Raw genomic sequence first — 20,766 nt, forward strand, 5'->3', positions numbered from 1 at the left:
TGCCTGCAACGTGTCACATCATTTAATTATTAAGTTGACCCAGTGAGATCAGCACGGTCATCCCAAGAAGCGAGTGCCGAGGCCCAGTGAAACCAGCATTCACTCAGTGCATTTACTAAGAATGAAATTAGAAACAGTAGAAATAGAGCAACTCAAGATTCATTCACTGAGCAAAGACTTCCTTTGTACCTCATTTTAATGGGAATTTTCATTGGGTTTTAAAATGTAATTGGGAATTATACAAAACATACCTTGAAAACAAAGGAGGGAGTCTTGATAATCATCTTCATCTGCTCTTCTAACAGTTTCCCTCTCTTTCTCCTTTCCTAGCAAGGCAGTGTGTGTGTGTGTGTGTGTGTGTGTAGTGTGTGTGTATGCAGGTGTACCTGTGTACCTAGGAGGGGGAAACAAAACAAAGGCAAAGGCCCTGCCCTCAGAAGCTCGCAGACCACCCGACAGATCCGCACAACACAGAACTTGCATCACATGGACTAGCCTCAGCAGCCTGGGGCGACAATGTACAGCAGGGTGACTACAGGTAACAATACTGTATTGTATATTTGAAAGTAGCTGAGAGAATAATTTTTTTTAATTTCTCATAACCAAAAAAAAATACAATTATGTAAGGCGATGGATATAACTAAATTTATAATGGTGATTATTTCCCAATATATACATAAATCATAATGTTGTGCTCTTTAAACTGATACAATGTTATATGTCGATAAAACTGAGAAGAAAGAAATGACCAAATTAAACATCAGTTTTCACTAAACACTGTGAAAACAATTGACAAGTTAACAAAACGATGGATTTAAGTACAAAGCCTATGGCACCTCTAAAGGAACAGAAGGTCAGGTGTTGGGGAGTCTTCATTCGGGGATTTGTGTTTTTGTAATTGAGAAGAGCTGCAGGATCTAACCTCCATAATGGTCCCAGATCACCTCAGTGTCAACTGGGCCATCAATCCTCAGACCGCAGGGCTGAGCCTGTGCCCTCATCAAGCACAGTTAGACCCCAAGCTTGACCTGCACTGAAAGTGCCAGCTTGATGGGCTGCATCCTGGAGACAGCCAGTGCAAGACGCCTTCTGCCTGGATGCTGCAGAAATTCACGAAACTGACCAACCTCTGTAAGACAATGGCAGCATCACTGCAGGAAGAACGTGAGCAGAGGAAGAATTCCCAAACTTTGGCCAATGTAACATAAGCTGCATCCTTCAGCTTCCCCAGAGAGATTTTTTTTAAGACAATGGAAGATAAAATCATGGAGATGGTTTAAATGATAAAGAATAAGACAGTCACTGGCCAATCCTCTCCAGGCATGGGATTCTGGGCAGGGCTCTCTGCTGCCAGGTCACACCGTGCACACAGAAGGACTTCTATAATTTCAAAGAACTTGAATGAGTTCACAACTGCTGATATAACAAACTGTCACAAACATGGGGCTTATGACAACACACATCTACCACCTTATAATCCTGAAGGTCACAAATCTAAAATGGACCCAGGGACTAAGATCAGGACATTGCAGGGCTGGGTTCCCTCTGCAGGGGCTGAGGAAGGAGGCCCTCTGCTGCCTTTTTCAGCTCCTAGTGGCCTGTTTCTTTGGCTCAAAGCCCCTTCCTCTGTCTTCAAAGCTCATCACTGCAATCTCCGCTTCCACAAAGGCATCACCTGCTCCAGGGTTCCAGGGATACACCGGCTCTGGAGGTTCCGAGTGGTTCTCAGTATATATCGAGAGACGGAGTGAGTGCAGAGCCTGAGACTCCACCAGGAAGGGATCAGAGGGAGCAGCCCCCTCCTAACCATGACTGCATCCAGCAGCCAGACTCCTGGGAGACACAATGACTCAAGCTGCTGGGAATTACAATAGGATCTGGAGCTCAAAGATGGGGGGACGTGTTAGAAGACACAGGTCGGCCCAGTGGGGTCCACTGGCTAAATCTGAGGTGAATTCCAAGTAAATAATTATCACAATGAATTGTAGCTCACTGAACAAAATAGGAAGCCATGTGTCACTATGGACATCACCAGACAGGGTGAAGATAGAGTGCTTCCTTATGTTAATGTCAATTTAAAAATGTAGACTCCACACTGGGGTTAGGAAATTGCCCCCTTGGCAGATGTCTCACCCACAAAGAACATGGAAAAGGGCTAAAACCAGTGGGGAAAGAGGAGTTAAGAAAGAATGGGAACTTGAAGAATCTCAAAGCACATCCTCAAAAATAAGCAATAATGATGGGAAAAGGAATCAGCTTCCAGGGGAAATACCTGGCAGACACCGCTTGACCTGGACGATCAAAGTTCTGGTCACAGTGTGATGGATGGACCTCCAGCACCAGGAAGTGGGGAGCAAAGAGACAAGGCGGCCCTCCTGTGACTCTCCAGCCAGAATGTGAACAGGAGGAACCCACAGCACCGCAAAGTGAGGGCTCGATCATCTGCAGAACATCCCGATCACTAAGTCAAGGAAACAGGGATTCTTCCTGCTTGATGGCTGCTCCGGAGATGGGCAGTGAGCAAAGCAAGACTCATGCTGATGGATCAGATCCTTTTGCTCCTAAGGGCAAGGGTGGGATGACTGAAACACGATGGGCGAAGCCTGCCTGGGGGCTCTTTGTTCTTGGAAGTTGTTCTCAAAGAGTAAAAGCAAACAACTAGAACATGCATGTCAGGTCCTTACTCCCACTCTGGACTTGATTTTTTCATCCTCTTAATGCTGTGTAAGATGAAGGCATCCAAGCTCAGGCACCAGAGGGAACGACACTCAGGATCCTCTTGACAGAGAGACAAAGGAAACCCTCCTAGAGGAACTCGGCAGGCTCGGTGGGAAGAAACTGCCCATCTCACATGGGCAGTCTAACTTCCTAAAATACTAAAAGCTTCAAGTATATTAAAACTGCCCTAGGACACTAATCATGGAGGGCATGCTGTTGGGAGGGAGGGGGGTGCGGCGGTGTAGAGGATTTATGGGAAACCTTGGTACCTTCTGCTCCGCTGCTGTGAACCTAAAACGGCTCCAAAAGTTAGTCTGTTCAACACCATGCTACTCACATCCACCCTATGTGCATTGCGTCAGCAGATTCTGTCTTAGCCTTAGGGACAGCTGTAAACAGACTTCATCTGCAGCCTGGGGGCTCCCACCCTCCTGGCCCACAGCCCTACACACAGTAAACACTACTCCTTGCACTGGAGTTGCTGTGCAGTCGCTCAGTGGTGTCTGACTCTTTGTGACCCCATGAGCTGCAGCATACCAGGCTTCCCTGTCCATCACCAATCAACTCCAGGAGCTTGCTCAAACTCATGCCCATTGAGTTTGTGATGTCATCCTATCATCTCATCCTCTGTTGTTCCCTTCTCCTCCTGCCTTCAATCCTTCCCAGCATCAGGGTCTCTTCTTATGAGCTGGCTCTTCGCATCAGGTGGCCAAGGTATTGGAGCTTTAGCTTCAGCATCAGTCCTTCCAGTGAGTATTCAGGGTTGATTTCCTTTAGAATTGACTGGTTTGATCTCCTTAGAGTCCAAGGGCCTCTCAAGAGTCTTCTCCAGCACCACAATTTGAAAGCATCAGTAGAAGAGTGGGTATGTACTTGCCAAAATAAAGACCGTGATGACCACAAATTCCATACCCCAGTCTCAATGGCCTGGGGCCTGTTTAGCGACTGTGACTTATAAGGACATGATCGCAGCTCGAGTGAAGCCTGGGCTCCAGCTGCAGACCCAGGCATGCTGCTGGCAGCCCCTCCTCGCCCACTAGGAAGTCAGCAGGCAGAATGCAGACAAACAAAAGAAAACGTCCTGGGCTGCGGTTACAGCCCCGCTAACCGTAATCGATCAAGACTCAAGACAGCAAAGTCAATACTCGCCAAGTGTAAAGACACAAAATTGGTGGAGATGGGTATTTTACAGACAATACCAAACAAAAGAATTTTTTTTAAGGTGCTTAATCTTTTTTCAATTTAAGAATGCTTTCTCAAATAGATCCATACATACTATAAAATATTTCATTAAATCTCCTATCTGAGATATATAAAATGTTGGCTGCCCCCTAACAACAGATATCTTCTTTTTTAGTATCTGTGTGTGTGAGAGAGAGAGAAGAGAGATGAGACTGTATCAATCAATATTTATTTAGTACCTATTACACACAAAGCGTGTACTAAACATAGCAGGTGGAAATTATTGCAACTGGAGGAGCAGATGAGACTTTCAAAGTAATTGAGTAGCTGGTTCTGTGACTCCTCATTGGGCTTGTTTGGGGATGATTAACAGGATGTGATCCACACAGTCAAAGGCTTTGGCATAGTCAATAAAGCAGAAATAGATGTTTTTCTGGAAGTCTCTTGCTTTTTCAATGATCCAGCAGATGTTGGCAATTTGATCTCTGGTTCCTCTGCCTTTTCTAAAACCAGCTTGAACATTAGGAAGTTCCTGAGAAACCTATATGTAGGTCAGGAAGCAACAGTTAGAACTGGACATGGAACAACAGACTGGTTCCAAATAGGAAAAGGAGTATGTCAAGGCTGTATACTGTCACCCTGCTTATTTAACTTATATGCAGAGTACATCATGAGAAACGCGGGCCCGGAAAAAGCACAAGCTGGAGTCAAGATTGCTGGGAGAAATATCAATAACCTCAGATATGCAGATGACACCACCTTTATGGCAGAAAGTGAAGAGGAACTAAAAATTCTCTTGATGAAAGTGAAAGAGGAAAGTGAAAAGGTTGGCTTAAAGCTCAACATTCAGAAAACGAAGATCATCGCATCTGGTCCCGTCACTTCATGGGAAATAGATGGGGAAACAGTGGAAACAATGGCTGACTTTATTTTTTGGGGCTCCAAAATCACTGCAGATGGTGACTGCAGCCATGAAATTAAAAGATGCTTACTCCTTGGAAGAAAAGTTATGACCAACCTAGACAGCATATTCAAAAGCAGAGACATTACTTCCCCAACAAAGGTCCGTCTAGTCAGGGCTATGGTTTTTCCAGTGGTCATGTATGGATGTGAGAGTTGGACTGTGAATAAGGCTGAGCGCCAAAGAATTGATGCTTTTGAACTGTGGTGTTGGAGAAGACTCTTGAGAGTCCCTCGGACTACAAGGAGATCCAACCAGTCCATTCTGAAGGAGATCAACCCTGGGTGTTCTTTGGAAGGAATGATGCTAAAGCTGAAACTCCAGTACTTTAGCCACCTCATGTGAAGAGTTGACTCATTGGAAAAGACTCTGATGCTGGGAGGGACTAGGGACAAGAAGAGAAGGGGACAACCGAGTATGAGATGGCTGGATGGCATCACCGACTCAATGGACGTGAGTCTGAGTGAACTCCGGGAGTTGGTGATGGACAGGGAGGCCTGGCGTGCTGCAGTTCATGGGGTTACAAAGAGTCGGACACGACTGAGCGACTGAACTGAACTGAACAGGATGTGAGGTGGGGGGAGGGGGACCCTGGAAGAGAAAAGGCAGTTTACGGGGAGACGAGGTGTGTGGCCGAACGACTCCTTCGAGAAGCAGTGAGCACGGAGCCCTCTGTGTGTCCAGTGCGGTGGAGGTCCCGTGATCCTCTGCAATTGCCACAGTGCTTAAGGGTGCATTTTACTGCGTGCAATTTAAATAATATTTTTTTTAAAGAGTAAAAAGAATGAAGATTTTAAAATGCCTGAAAGGAACCATATTCAATATCTTGTGATAAACTATAATAGAAAATAATCTGATATATATATATATATATATAACTGAATGACTTTTGCTGTACACCAGAAACTTAACTAACACAACATTTTACATCAACTAAAGCTCAACAAAATCAAAGAAGTGTTCAAAAAAGAACATGGATGGGTAAAGTAAAAATATTTTGGAGAAGAAAGGCAGATACTAAACAGAAAGGAATATTTAAGGAATACAGCATAAAAACCATTGTTAGAAGTCATGCTATGATGGAACACTGATCATGACATTAAAAATATAAAGAAACCTTTAATTTCAGAGTAAATCACTGCAGGGGTACCCTGGAAACAAGCAGCAGGAAAAGTAATACTGGTAAGTCTTCACCTTGGTGTGTTTCCTTGCTATTTGTAACCTGTACTCAGTATTATTATATTACTCGATCCAGACGAAAACTGCGTGTGAAAGTTAGGGAAGATTTGTCTCTTTTAGGAATGAGAAACATGGAGTTCCAGCCTGGGATGCAGGATGGGCTTCCCCTGACAGCAGGTACAACAGAAGACCCGCTCACTCCCCGGACCTCACACTCCCTCCTCCCGAGTGGGACAGGGGACAACTCGGGGAAAAAATGCTGGGCTTACAAACAGGTGCATGATTACAGGTCTGAAGGTTCATATCTTTGTCCCAGAAATCACACTTCTGACTCTAAGGCGAGGACAGCAAAACGCCCCCCACACCCTGTTCACCGAGCTCTGCACCATCTTCCTGACAGTATGGAAACACTACACACGATTTAAGTGCCCTACAAGGCAGAGGTGAGAAACTGCACGAGGGAAATGCTTTATGTTAGAAATTATGTAGTCATAAAGATAATGGTTATGGGGAAATGGATACTGCTTGAGATAAATAGCATTAATTGGGTAACTCCTGATTCTTTTATATACACACACATATATATATATGCAATGAAATTTCAAACCTAATTTAGAATTCTGGGAAGGGAATTCCCTCAGCATCCAGTGGTTGGGAATCTGAACTTCCACTGAAGGGAGCACAGATTCAGTCCCCGCTGAGGAATTAAGGTCCCACATGCCCTTTGGCCAAAAATAAATAAATAAATGCAAATTATATAAAGGAAAATAGAAATAAATTAAATTCTGGGCAGATTCCTAACAAGCTGAAGGTCTCCACAGAGGAGAGAGGAAAGAGATGGGGGTGAGCTGGGTGTGGTCAGAAATCAGGGAGAAGCCACGAGAGGGGGACCCAGGGGAGGCTGAGCGAGGAGGCTGGCAGGTGAAAGAGCCCAGCAGGAGAAGGGACACTCCCACGCAATGGGGTGGAGGCCCCAGGGATGCCCCATCCAGGGAGAGGGGCCGCAGGCTGCAGTCTGTTGCCATCAGCCACATGGCCAGCCCGAGGGAACCGCAGACCTCCCACTCAAGCCCCAGTCACACTGAACCACACCAGGCCTACACTGCGGTCCCCTCCATCAGCCCAGCTCCCTGCTCCTCAGGGCACCCAATTTTCAGTGGAGGCACAGAGCGCAGGGGGCAGACGTGCCAACAGCCTGAAGGCAGGACCACAACCCGTGGGCTCTACGTCCAGTGCCTGGGCTAGGCCTCCCTGAATTCTGCCAAAACCTCAAGGGCCATCCCAGGAGGCATCCAGACCAGGGTTCCCTGAGGCAGGTCATCATCGCCCAGGCATGATGGGAGCACACAGACATCTCCGTGTCTACCCCGGGATGAACCCTGTCAGCAGATAAGAATCCGAGCACTTAAGGCATCGCCACACCTGTCCTAGGTCAGCCATGTAGCCACAGTCCACAGTGTGACCGAGGTCACCTCACTGTTTCCTCTGCTCCAGCAGGCCACAGCTTGCTGTTGCACTTCCAGTCAATTTTCCATCAATTAGTCTAGCTTTTACCAAAATAAGAGGCCTCCCAGGTAGTACTAGTGGTAAAGAACCGCCTGCCAATGCAGGTAGATGTTAAGAGACCCAGGTTCGATCCCTGGGTTGGGAAGATGCCCTGGAGGAGGACATGGCAACCCATTCCAGTGTTTTTGCCTGGAAAATCCCATGCACAGAGGAGCCTGGCGGGCTACAGTCCCTGGGGTTGCAAAGAGTCAGACACAACTGAAGCAACTCAGCACGCAACAAGAATAATGCTTATGAAGGAGACAACTGGCTTAAAAAGACCTGGCAGATGATATCAGTGATACAAACAAAGAGGTAAGCGGCAGGGCTGCCATCTCTCCTCCAGAAGCTTCCTTGCTGTAATATCAGGGCAGGGCTGGAACATGCAGCCACAACCATCATTTGAAAGAAAAGAAGGAAACGATTAGGAAAAAAGAGAGAGAGGAAAGAGGGAAGGAGGGAAGGAGGAAGGGAGGGAAGGAAGGAGAGAGGGGGAAGGGGGGGAGTTACTAAGAATACTGAAGGACCTGATTCACATAAAGCACAGTTCTCAGTAAGTCTCTCCTTGGATGTTCATGCTGTCTCGAGACAGTACTGACCAGTTCCATGAAGCGCGCTGATTGACGAAACACTGAAAAGCTAAGCATCTGCCCAGAACTTAAAAGACCCTCCTCACCACGTTCCCTGCGATGCTTAAAGCCGTAAAACAGGCCAATCCCTCCCCAACACCTCCCTCCACCTCACAACAAGCATCACAGGACTCCTGAGGTTCCCTGCTTCCCTGGCAGCAGAGTAAGATGCCACTTACACGAAGGAACACTTGCTCCAGCTATGGCTTTAGCCATAAATAAGCGAGCACACACATGAGAAGGGTGAACACTCATTGCTACTGGTGAGTTTGTTTGGTCCAAAAGGCTGAGCCATGCCCCCTCAGGCCCGGCGGCCCTAGCTGAGTCCAGAGAGCACAGGACACGTGTCCATCTGTCCACACCAGGCAACATACACTAGGAAATACCCAGGGACAAAGATGACTCCAGAGAGACACCGCATAACATATCTGCACGTGATTGGCAATCCCCTCTTCTTATAAGTCAAAAGAAACTCGTTTTCTTTTTCAAGTGACCTAGGCTGGCGAAACAATGCCCAAAAGCACCTCCTCTCCATCTCCAGAGAAGCTGTGATTCACACCACACAGACACTCCTAACTATACAGATCACGAGCTTCCTAGTAACTAGTGATTAGATTCCTGGATGACTCAGACTGGTCACCCAGACTTCAGAGGACAGTGGCCAGTGGTGTGTGGCATAAACACAGTCCAGACCAGCCAGACCAAGCAGATGCCCCGGCCATCCACCCAGGTCAAAGGAGAACCCCGACCCCCGCTGACTCAGGCATCATGGGAGGGGATCTGGGAAATGCCCCGTCTGCTACATCCACACAGGCAGGACGGGTGACGCCAAAAGCCCTGGGCAAGAGGTGCCTTTTCCTAGAGCATACACGCAATTTAATTCCACTGTTACCCCAAAGCCCCAGCAACAGTCTCACATTCCAAGGCAAGAAGGACCTTTACTACTTTGCCTGGTTCATTCCAGGCATTTAACTATTGCAGGTAATTCCTGGAATAATTATTCCATTTTAAAGAGCACAAAACTGAGGCTCAGGAGTCGAATGACTCATTCAAGGCCGCAGGTACTGGAGGGAGGAGGGTATGGGCTGAGACTCACCGCCTCCACGGTGACAGGCTGTCCCCACAAGCCGGACACACCACCAGTCAGCAAACACTCATCAGGATGTGAGGGCGATCTGGCTGCGACATCCGTCACCCCGCTGATTGCCAGGGTGACTTGGCTGACCTGGCTGCCTAGGGGGCTATGCCCTTCTTCCCTCACCACTCCGTGGGTGTCCCTCCCAAAGCTGCGAGCTCGGTTGAAAAGGACGACCATCCCTGATAGAGGAGGATCGGGCTTCAGTCAAGGGTGTACAAGCAGCTGTGCTCCCCTACTAGAACCTCCAAGCAAGCTCTCAAGGAGACATTGATCAGCAACCACTGAGCCAAGCGTGCACCAGCGCAGCGGAGTGCAGCTGGGCACAGAAGACCCTCAGCATCCCAGGCGCAAGATGGCAAGTCAGAGGGGGTCATGGAGAGGACCATAGTGGGCAGGCAGAGCTGCCAGGATCGCGGGATCAGAGCTGCCTTTCAGTGGGGAAAGCATCCGTGTCTCAGCTGGAAGGACAACAGAGGGAAAGCCGGCCCTGACAAACAGGGTTCAGGACTCCAAGCTCTGGCTGAGGAAGCAGCTCGTACCCATCCTTCCTGGTTGTGAATCAGGCTACCCCCTGTTGTCCTCCTATAGGCCTCAACTGTTCTTTTCACAAGAACAAGAGGACAGCTGACGGTCCATGGAAGCCAGGGCATCATCCCCAAGGTGACCCATTCAACATGACCCACTCTCAGAAAACCTAGGTCCAAGAGCAGCACTATCATTTATAAGCCCGCAATTCAGGGTCAAATTAGCCTATTGGAGCCTCAACCTTAAAACAGGAATAATAAGCTACAGAGTTAGGAAGGGTAAATCAAATACATTCTATGCATAAAAGCTGTTTGTAGCACCGCAGATCTTGTAGTGCTTTCCAATCTTTTATGACCACTTATTCAACAGAAAAGTTGCAGTGGCCGCTGTCCCCTGGAGTCACACTGATTTACCCACAAATGGCTGCCGCCTTACCCACTGCATCACTAACCCACCCAGGGATGTGCCTTCAGCCCCCAAACCCCTTCCACAACCCAACCAGAAGTTCAGCCTTTGACGTTCTAGGAGCCTCAGTGTTTTAATTCTTGTGGCCACTGAAAGTCCCAAGTGTTACTCTATTACTATTCTCAGGTAATATGGAGAAGGTGGCCCAAGGTTCTTTCCAGGCGTTTTTAATCTTCAGCACTTGACTTTTATTTGAAATCTGCAGTGCTTTGTAAAACTCAGATCTGGCTCACAATCAACCTCAAGGCCCCCACACACAGCTTGCCATTGGATTATGTACACAAAATAGCAACTTCCTCCTGGAGGAAAAAAATGCCTCTGGGTCCTTAGAGCATCCATGAAGAAACCACAGCCATACTCCGAGGGGCGGGTGCCTGCACGGTTTCCCTTGGGGGAGGGGAAATGGGAGGGGAGCAGAGTGGGAGGAGCATTGTTCCCACGTGTGAGCTTCTGCCCATCTTTTCCGAGGGCGGGGCTGGGACTTCTGAGCAGAACCAGGTCCAGAGAGAAAAGAGAAGGACGCCTCCAGGTGAGGAAACAGGACCAGCTGCTGAAACTGTCTGGAGAGCTAATGCTTCTGCGTTAAAGAAATCAAAGTTCTCAAATATAAAAATGCTATCCCCCTTAAAGAACCACAGTCACCTATCGAGTGCATTAAATTCATATAAATGCCATGCCTGCCGCCAATCAGAGCTGGGAAATTAATGAAAATGCACAGGGTCCCCAGCGCGTCCTTCCCTGCTGTCTCTCCCACGCACAGCGACAAAGCACAAACCAGAAAAGCCTGCTCGAGTATCTCTCATTGGCAGGTACCTCTTCTAAGGTGGTGTCTGACAGCCCGTAGCCTGTCAGGCGCAGCTGGTGAAGGTTCTGGTCGAGGGCCTGGAAGAGCCCTCTGAAGCAGGCTCTGTCTGCACCCTCAGGGATCACGTAGCTCAGCTCGCCCTGGCTGCTGCCTCGAAGAGATGCTTGCGGGAGGTAGGTCTGGATCAGAGACGTGGCACAAGCTGTGTCCTTCAGGTCATCGGCCTCTGGAACAGAAGGCTACCCCCAAGAAAGCAAGGGAACAGTAAGGAAAGCAAGCCAAAACGTACTAAATTTACATTAACTGGCTTCACCTCTGCTGCTGCTGCTGCTAAGTCTCATCAGTCGTGTCCAACTCTGTGCTCCCACCAGGCTCTGCCGTCCTCGGGATTCTCCAGGCAAGAACACCCTCTACCCCTAAGCAAATTATTTTTCAATTTCAACTCCCAGCAGCAAAATCAAGAAACAGCATTTCCGGATGCATTACACCTTTTCCTTTTTAAATTTAAATCTAGTGGGAAAGCTGGCCAGGCAAGATGTAACACTAATTGGTCCCCAGTTACATGAGACAGGCCCCCAGGAGGGCTATGCTTATGGATGCCCTCGCTGCTTACAGAGAATCCTGAAAGCCACTCCAGCCCAGCAACTGGGCCACAGGATATGGGGCTGAGCCCTCCTAAAAGGGAGACAAGACCCATACCCATGGAGGAAGGGCCTCCCCTGCAGGACAGCAAGACACTCCCCCTGAATAGAGAGGAAGCAAGTAAGAACCTAGACTTGGAGCCACCAAGGGTCAGACCATCAAGACTCAGGGGGTAGGGGGCAACTTAGAGACCTCAGCCCTGAATCCCAGCCCCAGAGCAACTCCGGCCCACCCCCAGCTGACACAGGGCAATGAGGATGTCTCTCATTGAGAACTCTGACTTCACCCTTTCTATGGTAGAGCTTTAGCCTCTGAACCAAGCATCAGAAAGTTACCTGGAAACACGTGGGGCTATGGTGGTGCCCAGCCAGCCACTCAGGCCAACCCTGTTTCCCATCAGGGGCCCTGAATCCCACCTGACTCCTCCTGGCAGACAGAGAACATCTGGGAGGCCCCACTCATTGCTGTAAACTTTATTTTAGCATCAGGGCCTCTGTGCACAAAGGTCTCCACTTAACTACCACCTCCCTTCCCAGCCTCATCCCGCACCCTCCCACCTCCCCGCCCACCAGTGACTGCGTTCTGTTTATCACTCTCTCGGGCACACTGTTTCCTCCCCAAAGACTGAGACCCCCAAGGACCCCGTGCAGAAAGCACGCACCCTATTTTGTCACCTCCCCCAAGATCCACACCAGCAAGGCCCTGCCTGGATTTGGGATAAAGATCTGCTGAATGACTGACTGCAACGTGGAAATGATGCAACTGAGGAACAGTTTCGATTCGTCTCCTCCATTTCCCAAACCGAGGAGGGCCACATCTCCCTATGTCCGCTTCCAGGGTCTCACCTGCCTGCTGAGCGTCAGGTGGAGCCCCTGGGCATGGGCCTGAGTCAGGCTGGCAGGGGGCCCGGAACAGCGGAGCCGCCCCCGCTGCAGCACGGCCACGTGGTCACTCAGCGCCTCAGCCTCATCCAGGTGGTGGGTGGTGAAGATGATCGTCCGACCTGTGACCCAGGAAAAGGGGCATCAGATCTGCTCGGCACACTGGGGGTTCATCCCCTCCCTCCAGTGGAGGAGCTGGGGCAGGGGGTTGGTGGTATCAAGAGCATCACAGGGTTTTAAGTCAGTTGAGATCACCCCCCAAATCAGAGCCCCAGAAATACCCTGGGGTTAGGACGTGGCTTCTGCAAACCCACCATCACCAGGCGTTGCACTAACGGGCAAGCCAGGGGGTCCCCGGGTCCAGTCACCCCATCTGTGAGCCCCGAAACAGATCACTGAGTGGATGTAGAGGAGAAATTCACAAAGAGACAGCTGAACGGGACATCCTTCTCTGTCCTCTGATCCTTGACTCTCCATCCTCAACCTCACTACCACCTCTGCCGGATGCTAGGAGAAGCTCTGTCCTACGGAAGCACTACTGCTGCTGCGTAAGAACATCAGTAAGCACCGTGATGGGCAGGGTAGCAGCCAAGGGGCCGGTCGACACCCTTGTCAAGTGATGTAACCACGAGTCATAGGGGGCACCACACTTACCTCCTCCTGGGAAGAGCTCACAGCAGCCAAGGCCACAGAGAGAGCATTCTGGGCACTGGGCAGGGGGCGAGGGAGGGGTTGGCCTGAGTCAGGGCCTCCCCAGGAAGAAAGAGGGCATGTGGCCACTTTTTGCAGAAACAAATAATCAGCTTATATGTATCCTCTAAGAATTCTCACATCTGGTAACATTTCCAGCCTTTTCTGGGGGAGGAAAGGGCCCAAACTGACCTCAGGGGGCCTGAGGCCAGAGAGCTTAGAAGGCATTTTCATTAAGTTCATGTCAGTTACATGAAGGGACACTCTCAGAACTTTTACTTTCTATTGGCTTGGCCAAGAAGTTTTTTGGGGACATGACGGAAAACTCTGAACAAACTTTTTAGCCAACTCAATACATTCCCCCACAGGCCTACATCAAGCCCAATTCTACCTATTCTGATTTACTGAATAAACACACTGATTGATTCTTATCTCAAAAGCAAATTTTCCAAGAGCAAAGGCTGAACATAATTTTAACTCTGCGTGCCTGTGTGCTAAGTCGCTCCAGTCATGTCTGTCTTTGCGACCCTACGGACTGTAGACTGCCAGGCGCCACTGTCCATGGGATTCTTCAGGCAGGAATACTGGAGTGAGTTGCTAGGTCTTCCTCCTAGGGATTTTTCTAACCCGGGGATTGAACCTGCATCTCTTATGTCTCCTACATTAGCAAGTGGGTTCTTTACCACTACCACCACCTGGGAAGCCCAATTTTAACTCTACCTGAGTTTATATTTTTAAATAGCAGAGAAAGATAGAAAGACCGGGATTCTCAATTCATCTTTTAAAAACTACATCAAAAGGAAACCATGATATGTAGACCCTAGAGTGACAAGGAGCAGGGGGCATGGCGGCCACTTTCACCACGTAGTGTGTGTGTGCTCAGTCACGTCTGACCTTTACCACCCCATGGTCAGTAGCCCGCCGGGCTCTCCTGTCCATGGAATTCTCCAGGCAAGAATTCTGGACTGGGTTGCCATTTCCTTCTCCAGTTTCATTAAAAGGTACGTGCCTATTCTATTGTTCACCAGACATGTGTCCCAAAGACCAAAGCCAAATCCCCTCACAACACAAGTTCCTTCAAGGCTAAGAAAACATGCTCAGTCCCTGATCTGGAGTTAGGGGCCAGATGATGTGTTTGCAGACAATCATATCATCTAAAAATTAAAGTCAGCTGGAATGTAAATTCCCCAGAAATGTAGATGAAGTTCACAGATGTTTGATGCTTTTCAGTGGACATTTAGGCAACTTGAGACACACCTCACCCCTCAATGGACAAGTGTCACCCTGCAAGACTCGTCTTTACTGCTTCCGCGATTCGGGTGGTGTCTGAACCCCTCTCCTCAGAAAGTGATCTTTCCCACACCCACTTTTCTTGTTGAACAACACTGATGAACGGCCACTGGCCAAGCATCCCCGTACCGGGAGCTCAGCTATAAACATTCACACGCTTCTCACTCCACCCTACCAGCAGCATGATCCTCTCCGCTTGCAAACAGCAAAACTGCTTGCCCAGAGGGGTGAGATCATTTCTCCAGGTCATATAGGACGTGTGGAGCAGGAGGGGGACGAGCAGACCGATTCGCTCTGGTACCTTTTCCACCCTTATTGCTCCCACCAAGGCAGGCACGGAAGCACTGGCCACCGTGTTTCCTCAGCAGGAAACACGGGTCAGGCCCCAGGAAGACAGAGCCTCAAACCCCTGAGTGGAGTTCTGCCAGCAGAGCCCTCTTCTACTCAGCAGGGGTCGCTTGCTTTCATGCTGCGCTTAGATCTAGTTTACAAAGCTGCCGGCCCAGCTGCCTGGAGGCTTGGGGCTGTTTCCAGAAACAGCTACATTTTGATTCTTGAAAACATATTTCCCTCCTAGGACCCCCTCCCCAACCTGATCCTACTGATTCTGCGTGTTAGTCAGCTCAGGGACTCTTCCAAGGAGCCCCTGAAAGACAACCATTGCCAAAAGACCAAGAACAGTGAGAAAACATTTAACTCATAAGAAGAGAATCTGAAGAAAGTTGCCTATTTCTGAGAATTTTATCGGATCTGGTTTTGTATCCAGTTACAATTACGCTCCTGACTCAAATGTTCTGTCAGCTGAGCCCTGAAGACCCCAGCTCTGATTTTTCAAGTAAACAAGAGCCATGAACTTGTGGTATGAAATTCGAGCTGCATGCAATTCATGCGAGCAGGGAAACAAAATCTATGCAATTCATGCGAGCAGGGAAACAAAATCTACTGATCTGTCTGCCTCTCACCCATCTTTGTCACCTGCCCCCACTCCAGGAGCAGGGAAATGATTTACATTTGTTTTATCTCAAAACTCCATCTGTCCCTTTAAATGGTGTTCAAAAGTCACGAGTTTTCATTTCTGGTCTCTACTTTCCTCCCCAGAAGGCCTTAGGTAAGTGGATGGATGGGATCTTGGGGAAATGGGCAGGCAAGGTGCTCAGATGCAATGTGGTCAGTGTCTCCTGGCTCCAGGTGATGGCTCAGACCTGTCCCTGCCCTACCTGTACAGCAGAGCCTTGGACAAGGTCAGCCCATGGCCTCAAGCACCTCCTACTCCCTGGGGGCCCTCAGTCTGGCTGGCTGGCCATCCCCCTGGCTCCCCCAGCTTCCAGGGCCCACCTAGTCCCTCCAGGCAGCCTCCCTGGCAGGCTCTGCTCCCTCTCAGTCCAGAAGCTGGGAACTGTGAAAGTTCAGGACACCCACCCTGGGCATAGCCCTGGGCCAGGGTCCTGCTCAGCCTTATGAGCTCTGATGCAGCTGCCCCAGGTCGGATGAATCTGTACCCCTGGCACAACCTCACGGCCCTGAAACGGCCGCCCAGCCCAGGCCAGTGCCCAGAAAGGAATAGCAAGCCACACCTGCATGTGATTTTCAAGTGTCCTCCTTCATCTCCTCTGCATTTCCGGAATAGAAAGGACAAGATGGTCCTTTCAGGGCTTCTCCCTGACCCCAGACTAAGCTTTAAGTGACAGGGGCATCTTTCCTGCCCTAAGGAGACAATTTAATGACTTTTCTTGGGTCCCTTCTCCTTGCATTTCTTAAGGAGAAAATCCTAACTTGCCTCAGGGAAGTGAAGGTTTCAGGTCAAGTCAGAAAGGCTTTGTACCCAAGAGGGCAAAAAGAAAAGCAAAACTATGTTTTATAAGAATCAGCAATAACCCTGCCACTGACCCTCCCACCCTTGTCTAGAAGCACAAGATATGTTCCCCTATTCCTGAGGTTTCTTTCCAAATTCCAGGGTTTCTATACAAAATGCCCATAGCAATGCTTCCTGGCTGTCACACAGAAGAAATCAGAAGCTGGAAATCAGTAACTGCCCATCTAAAGTCCTACGTTAGAAATTCACCTTAACAAAGACGAGAAGCCCAAAGCCTCCAGACCAGATCTCCGCTCCTCCCTTGGCTGGGTGAACCGCCTCTGAGGCTGGCTCTAAGCAAACCCCACACCCTTCTCTCTGTGTCTGTTTCCTCACTGAAAAAAGTGAGGAAACTTCTTTTTTTCCAGACTGTAGTTGGGACACCCCTTCTGATGATCCCAAAATTACTCCAGAATGGAAGCCACTGCGGATGAGTGCTGTGTCCGCTCGCATCATGCATAACATGCTCGAAAGACACCACTGCTGGTCTGAACAACCCCCAGACCCTCAATACCACGGGGAGGTCACGATGGGTGTGTCTCTTCTCTATGCGCCCCTGGGAAGTTCTTTTATTGTTTGGGGGGAGGTGGGGGAGGGAATCTTAGTTCCCCTGCACCGGAAGCAATGAGACTTAACCACTGGACCAACAGGGAAGTCCCGGGAATTTTTCTTTTCTCCAGGATAACGTATCATTATTGGGACACGGGCCTCATTCCTCTCCACCTCAAAATCCAAGAAAGAATAGAGCGATATCGTCTTTCATGGTGACAGGACGAAGGAGAAGATAAAGCACCGCGCTCCTCCGTGATATCGCGGGAAAAGGACGTGGAGCGCAGCCCTTCACGGTGATAGGACGGAAGGAGAGGATAAAGCACCGCCCCCCTGCGTAATATCGCGGGAAGAGAACTAGCGCTCCGCCGAGCCCCACCTCGTCGATACTTGAGGAGGATGTCCCAGATGCCGCGGCGGGAGCACGGGTCCACCCCGCTGGTGGGCTCATCTAAGACCACGGTCCCCGACGCGCCCAGGAAAGCGATGCCGATGGACAGCTTTCTCCGCGTGCCCCCCGAGAGCACTCGAGCCTGTTGGTGCTGGTGCGGCGTCAGCCCCACATCCTGAAGAGTTCTGAAACGAGAACAGAGCCCTCACTCTCCCGGACTCCTCAGCTGCGCTTGACGGCCCACCCTGGAAGCAGTCACCCGCGAGGACTCGGCTCTTTCTCATCCGCGGACACATGGAGGGGGCCCAGAACCACGTGCCCATGATCCTGACGCCACAGCGCCAGCCTCCTCGGGACTGGATACGACCACATCCAGGGACCCAGCGTGAGGCCCTGGCAGCAGGGCCTGCCGGGTGGGTCCTGTTTGTAGGAAGTACGTGCTGTGTCCCCTCTGGATTCACTCACCTGCCAAGGGACCTCCATCCCCTCAGGACCCTGGGGAGAATGGCCAATGGTCAGGTGTGGTCAGAGCAACAGGCAGAGGCCGTCCACTGTCCATCCGCGCGTCTACAGAAGACTGACCTCGCCCAGGAGCACTAGCTCCGCATCAGGCCCTTCCTGCCTGAGCACCTGGGATGCAGCCATGAGTCGCTGTGTGCAGAGCAGGAGCGACAGATGCCGCTAACAGGAGGACCAGCCCTCTTTTCTCCACAAGCTTCCAGTCTCTGCACTGACTGCAGACACCCAGCATCTCCCGATGCATGACAGGCGCCACTTCACAAGTAACCTCTCACTCTGCACCATGTGCCCAGTAACACGTGAACACTTAAGACTCTCACCACCTACTTTTTCTCATTCTCTGTTAAGCCCCCTCTTGGAGCAGAAGCACCACCCCCCATAGGAGACCTTCCTCTGGGCACCCACATCCAGTAGATTCCCTCCTTCCAAGCCACAGGCCAGCCACAACTTCCCTGAGGCCAAGGTGCAGCCAGAGGAGGAGGAGTGGGGAAGAGGAGGGATTACAAGGTTCCATGCAGTTGAGCTTCAAGACCCAGAAAACTGCAAAACTCTCATGCAGACACCAGTAAAATCCCAGGTACTTGCACCTGAGCACCGAGTAAATGTTTCACTGTTGACAGATTCCTCATCCAGACCCAGAAGGAGCCCAGGCTCCCTTCTCCGGTCTGGTTATCAGTCAGCCCCCTGGATGGTTAGTCTGTGTGGCCCTACATTTCCTGTGGAGTGAACCTCAACCTACATTTATAGCAGTTTTTGCCCTTGTTTGTCAGATGCTCCCATTGTGGACATCAACCCAGCTGCGAGGAAGAGGACAAGTGGCCCGTCTCAGCAGGGGGCTGTCTTGACCTTTATTCCCATTAGAAGCCAGCAACCCCCTCCCACCTGGTGGCTCCCACTCCAGAGGAGGTGACTCTCTGGGGGCTAATCCCATTAGTTCCATTAACCAGAGGTGGACCGGCAGAGAAAACAAGGCAGTGAGATGTCAGATGTTCTCAAACATCCACATCCTAATTACATTCCTACCTTAAACAAAAACCCTCCCTGTTCTCTGTTGATCTTGAAGTCAGCACACTCCTAGCCACTCAGGACCAAACCACACCCTGGACCTGGCTGTTTCCAGCATCCACGGCCCGCCAGAGGCTCAGTTCCACCCATCCTCTCCCACACATCCTTTCTCCAGCCAGTCCCTGCCTCCAGCCATCACTCCCACAAAACGAAACTCTCCTCCCTTGCCCCTCCTTGCTTCCTGTATCCACAGGCTCTGCCCACCAGTGTCACTGCCACCCCATAACAGATCCCAACCACTGCTCAGAGGATGGCACCCAGAAAGCCACCCACCTTGTGTTGCCTCAGTGGTTTGTTCAGTATTTGAAATGTCTGCTTCTCTTTCATCTTGATATTGTCGCACATCTTTACTCCATTTTTGCTTAAAACTCCTGGGAAGAGTTCAGTTTCTAATCCTCTCCTTCCATCCTTTCTTCCCTGACTCCAGAGAGACCTCCCTCCCCATTGTGCTACCAAGATGGCTCTGATCCAGTCAACTAGCGACCTCCTCACACTAAGTCCAGAGGTTATGCTCGAGTCTTCATGTTACTTGACCCTCAACAGCATGTGATGCACCAGACCTCTCCCTCCTTAATGGTCTGGTCCCTCCGCCTTCCTCACTGATCCCTGCTCTTTAATGGACTAGTTTCTCCTCTTTCCCCATTATTCCTGGCAGGTCCTTCTTCATCCCTCCATCTTCTTCACACGGCAACATACAGGATTCAATGCTGTGTCCTCTGCTTATGTCTACCTATACACATGCCCTTGTGGGTCTCATCACCATCAAACAAGCCAGCCTGCAGCTCAAGCCTTGTGATGCTTGCCAGAATCCTCAAGACAAATGCTAACCTCATCATGACACCCCACTGATTAAGTTCCCCTCTTGACTTCTACCTTCTCCTTCAAATAAAAGGCAAAATGGTAAAGACCTGACTCTGGACAAATGTTCTCTCTAAGCAGTCTACCCCAGATTGCATCAGCTCAATTGTAACCAAGATAGCCATTAAGGGAACCAAGTGCTGCCACAGGAGCTGACACTGATCGCCCTGCCTCTGAATCAGGGCTTTCAGTCCTTGCTCCTCTAATTGAGTACGGCTGTCCTAAAACATGATCTCTCCCCGCCTACCTCTGTGCACACCAGCATCGTTGCCAGGTAACTCAGCAAACTGATAACCCGTGAGGTTGCTGTGCCCACATCAGAAGATAAAGTCCTCGGAGCGTCCTTAGGGGCTGGGTTTGGACCCAGCCCCCAGCACAGCAGAGTCTGCCATGGTCTAGGGTAGGTGTAGACTTTGAATGAAAATTGGTGGCCTGGGATTTTTTTTTTTTTAAGTGTAGGTAGCACGTAACCAGTTTGTCCTTTAGTGATGTGCACTATTTCTCCCCAAGTTCCCGCTGTCATTTAGGACAGGCTTGACTGGTGCAAAGTAAACATTTTCCTGTGTATCTGAGTCCGCAGCATCACTGACGTGGTTGTCATCAGCAGCCACTTCTGAAGACGGGATGTGAGTCAGTCCCGCTGTGGTGGTGAACAGCCTTAGACACCACTTAGCGGCCAACCACGTGACTATAAATCCTTATTTTCCAAAACAAATCTTGCAAACATATTTTAAGGCAGCAATCAGCAGTAACAGTCATAGTTCCTCAGGGGCCCCTCTTCTGAGGCACATGAGTGACTCACCATCTGTCCTTACACCCTGGCCTGGTCCCCCGTGGGTCAGGCCTGACTGATGTCCTGCTTCATGAGCTTGGCTGGAGAGT

General features: G+C 49.9%; 1 protein-coding gene across 1 annotated transcript in view; it reads right to left on the reverse strand.

Moving 5' to 3' along the window:
* The window catches only part of ABCA13 (ATP binding cassette subfamily A member 13), a 396,112-nt gene that overhangs the window by 201,715 nt on the left and 173,631 nt on the right, over positions 1 to 20,766 (reverse strand). Inside the window, exons 40-42 of the mRNA XM_069587332.1 lie at positions 17,431 to 17,627; positions 12,635 to 12,792; positions 11,156 to 11,386 (exon numbers count right to left, since the gene is read on the reverse strand). Of these exons, the coding sequence (XP_069443433.1) occupies positions 11,156 to 11,386; positions 12,635 to 12,792; positions 17,431 to 17,627 (586 nt within the window). The remainder of the gene's footprint in view (positions 1 to 11,155; positions 11,387 to 12,634; positions 12,793 to 17,430; positions 17,628 to 20,766) is intronic.

This window comes from Ovis canadensis, chromosome 4 (assembly GCF_042477335.2).
Source record: "Ovis canadensis isolate MfBH-ARS-UI-01 breed Bighorn chromosome 4, ARS-UI_OviCan_v2, whole genome shotgun sequence".
In the NCBI taxonomy this organism is placed as follows: domain Eukaryota; kingdom Metazoa; phylum Chordata; class Mammalia; order Artiodactyla; family Bovidae; genus Ovis; species Ovis canadensis.